This window comes from Mus caroli, chromosome 7 (assembly GCF_900094665.2).
Source record: "Mus caroli chromosome 7, CAROLI_EIJ_v1.1, whole genome shotgun sequence".
Classification (NCBI taxonomy): domain Eukaryota; kingdom Metazoa; phylum Chordata; class Mammalia; order Rodentia; family Muridae; genus Mus; species Mus caroli.
Genome location: NC_034576.1, coordinates 47,500,496 through 47,503,280, shown reverse-complemented (window position 1 = coordinate 47,503,280; position 2,785 = coordinate 47,500,496). Strand labels below are relative to the sequence as shown.

Genomic DNA, 2,785 nt, shown 5'->3' with positions numbered 1-2,785 from the left:
AACTAAGGAAAACAAATGCCAGCCTCCTCCCTCTGACCCACATGTCTCAACTCTATGCCGCCTTACAGCGTTCAAGAGTCTTCTGCCAGCCTCTGTCACTATTGCACTGGCAAAGAGAGCAAAACTCCTCTCCCCTAAGGGCCAAAAATAAAGCCGGCTCTATTGCGCCTCCTTCATTATCTTCCAGTTGACACTTTAATTCTTCCCAGTGAGCGTTTTAATTAGCACAGAGGTGAAGCGGAAGTGTGCTCCCTGGAGACAGGAGTTGGTGTCTCTCGCGCCTGCTGCGAGGCCTCTGAGAGATAGAGTTCTTTGGAGTCAAGAATGCACGTGGACTAAGTATCTGAGGAGGAAGCAATGCTAGTGTGGACAGAACAGGAAATAAATGTCTTTTTTTCTGGGTGCCAGTTGTTTTTATTTTCTTTTTGTCTATTTATTTATTTATTTATTTATTTTTCAAGACAGCGTTTCTCTTTGTGTAGCCCTGGCTGTCCTGGAACTCACTCTGTAGACCAGGCTGGTCTCGAACTCACAGAGATCTGCCTCCTGAGTGCATCACCGCCCGGCTGCAAGTTGTTTTCATGAGTGAAGGGTGAATGGCAAGTGGGTGGAGAGCCTAAGGTGTTGGGGCTGAAGCTGGGACAAAGATGGTTGGAATTGGAGGTGGGAAATGCTGGATGGGGAGCTGGCAACGTGTAGCTCAATGGTAGAGCCCCTTGTAAGAGGTGGGGCATGGCTCAGTAGTAGAGCACCTGCTTAGAATCCCCAGGGAAGTACTGGAGCAGCTCAGTGGAGCAGCACTCCCTGGAATGCCCCCAGTGAGGGGCTGGTGTTGTGCTTCATGAATGAAAAGAGGACACGACCACTCCAAGGTATAACTGGGGGGACGGCTTTTATTGTAGCTAAATGGGAGAATATTGCCAGAGGCATCGAGAAGAGTCCAGACTAAACTGGTCCATGAGATCAGGGAGGGAGGGGCAGAGAAAGTGAAAGAAGAGGAGAGAGAGAGAGAAGAGAGAGGGCAAATGGACCAAGAAAGGAGCCTAGGACCAACAGCACATTCATCCAAAATGGCAGGTTTTTATAGGAATCAGAAGCTGCGGGAAGGGGTGCAAAGTCCCTGGGCTAGAGAGGTTAGGAGCAGGGGCAAGGGAAGTAGCAGGTACTGAGAGGGCCTGGCCACCAGCAGCTAGCTTATCCTGAGTTTCTCTGGGACCTGAAAGTTAAATGGGAGAGCCCCTGCCTAGAATCCTCCAGTGGGGCCCTGGAGTGTGACTCAGTGATAGAGCCCCTGCCTAGCACACAAGAGGTCCAGGTTTAATCTCCAGTACTACAAGAAAGGAAGGGAGGGAGAAACGGATGGCCAAGACATAGTTAGTGTACATTAGGTGGGAGAGTGGGGACTTCCCCGAGGCTGCTTTTACTAGCCTTGCGTCCATACCCCAGTTCTGCACCCCCAGTCACGAGAAGCTCAAGCCCTGTACAGTAGGTGGCTTCAGAGGCCAGGAAAACGGCTGCAGCCGCTACCTCGGCTGGCTGGCCCATGCGGCCCAGGGGCTGGGGAAAGAAAAAAGGGAGAGAATTAGGAGCAATCCCTCCACACACACCCACAACCCATCCGTAAGCATGTGGGTTCACACCTGGCATCTCAGCAAACAAGAAACATAAGCAAGAGCTCTGCCCTGAGTTCAAAGCCAGCCTAGGCTAGAAAGTGAGACAAAAGTCACTCAAGGGTGTGCACACGCACAGACACACACACACAGAGAGAGAGAGAGAGAGAGAGAGAGAGAGAGAGAGAGAGAGAGAGGGAGAATTGCTAGTACCTGCCTGTAACTCTAGCATTCAGAAAATAGAAACAGAAAATGTCCCTCCCCAGCAAGGTCCAAGCCAGCCTAGACTATATGAAGCTGAGAGGCAGAGAGAGGAAGAAGGAAGAGAGGAGAGAGGCTCCAACCCGATCAATCTTCCTCCCAGCTACCTCAGCACCTCCTACCTGGGCCAAGGTGCCTTCTAGAATGGTGGCCCTGGGGTCTGAAGTTGAGGCTGCAAGCTCTTCCCACAGTGGAGTCCAGATGTTTCCTGGGGAGATGCTAGGTGAGGGCGAGAAGGAGTGAGAGCCGTGTATGCTAACCATGTCCAGGCATCCCCAGCTCCCCCGAGCTTCTATGTCCACGTTGATCAGCTTACCAGTTGACACGGACACCATGTCTGCTTTCATCCAAGGCCAAAGCTTTGGTCATGGCAGTCACTGCGCCCTGAGGAGGCAGAGACGAGAGAGAGTTTAGTCTCTGAGGACAGAGCCCCTCTCATCCTCTTCTAGGCAGCAAACAACATGCTGAAGCATCAGCGGGATTAGCCTCAACCATCTTGAAGATATTCCCTGTGCACAGACTCTGCTCAGGTCAGTATCAACCTCACCCATCCTGAAGATACTCCCCGTGCTCGGGCTCTGCGCAGGTCAGTTTGTTACCGATTGCCAGAATTCAAGACTACACGAGGAATATGGCCTGAGACACTCTTGGGACATCCCAGACTTGGGAGCTAAGACATGTGGACTGCCATGAACTCAATGCTAACCTAGCTACGCCAAGATGCTGGCTCAAATGAACTCTAGAAGGGCCTGGCAAGATGGCTGAGCATTAAAGTCACCTGCTGCCAAGCCGGACAGCCTGAGTCTAATCCCCAGGATCCACAAGGTGGAAGGAGAAAGCTAATGTCACTAAGCTGTTCTCAGAACTACACACAGAAGCCGGTTGTGGTGGCGCACGCCTTTAATCCCAGCACT

At 51.8% G+C, this 2,785-nt stretch overlaps 1 protein-coding gene across 1 annotated transcript in view; it reads right to left on the bottom strand.

Moving 5' to 3' along the window:
* Positions 1 to 873: 873 nt before the first annotated feature.
* Hsd17b14 (hydroxysteroid 17-beta dehydrogenase 14) overlaps positions 874 to 2,785 on the bottom strand; it is a 12,857-nt gene continuing 10,945 nt past the window's right edge. Inside the window, exons 7-9 of the mRNA XM_021169057.2 lie at positions 2,188 to 2,255; positions 1,994 to 2,090; positions 874 to 1,557 (exon numbers count right to left, since the gene is read on the bottom strand). Of these exons, the coding sequence (XP_021024716.1) occupies positions 1,375 to 1,557; positions 1,994 to 2,090; positions 2,188 to 2,255 (348 nt within the window). The 3' untranslated portion in view covers positions 874 to 1,374. The remainder of the gene's footprint in view (positions 1,558 to 1,993; positions 2,091 to 2,187; positions 2,256 to 2,785) is intronic.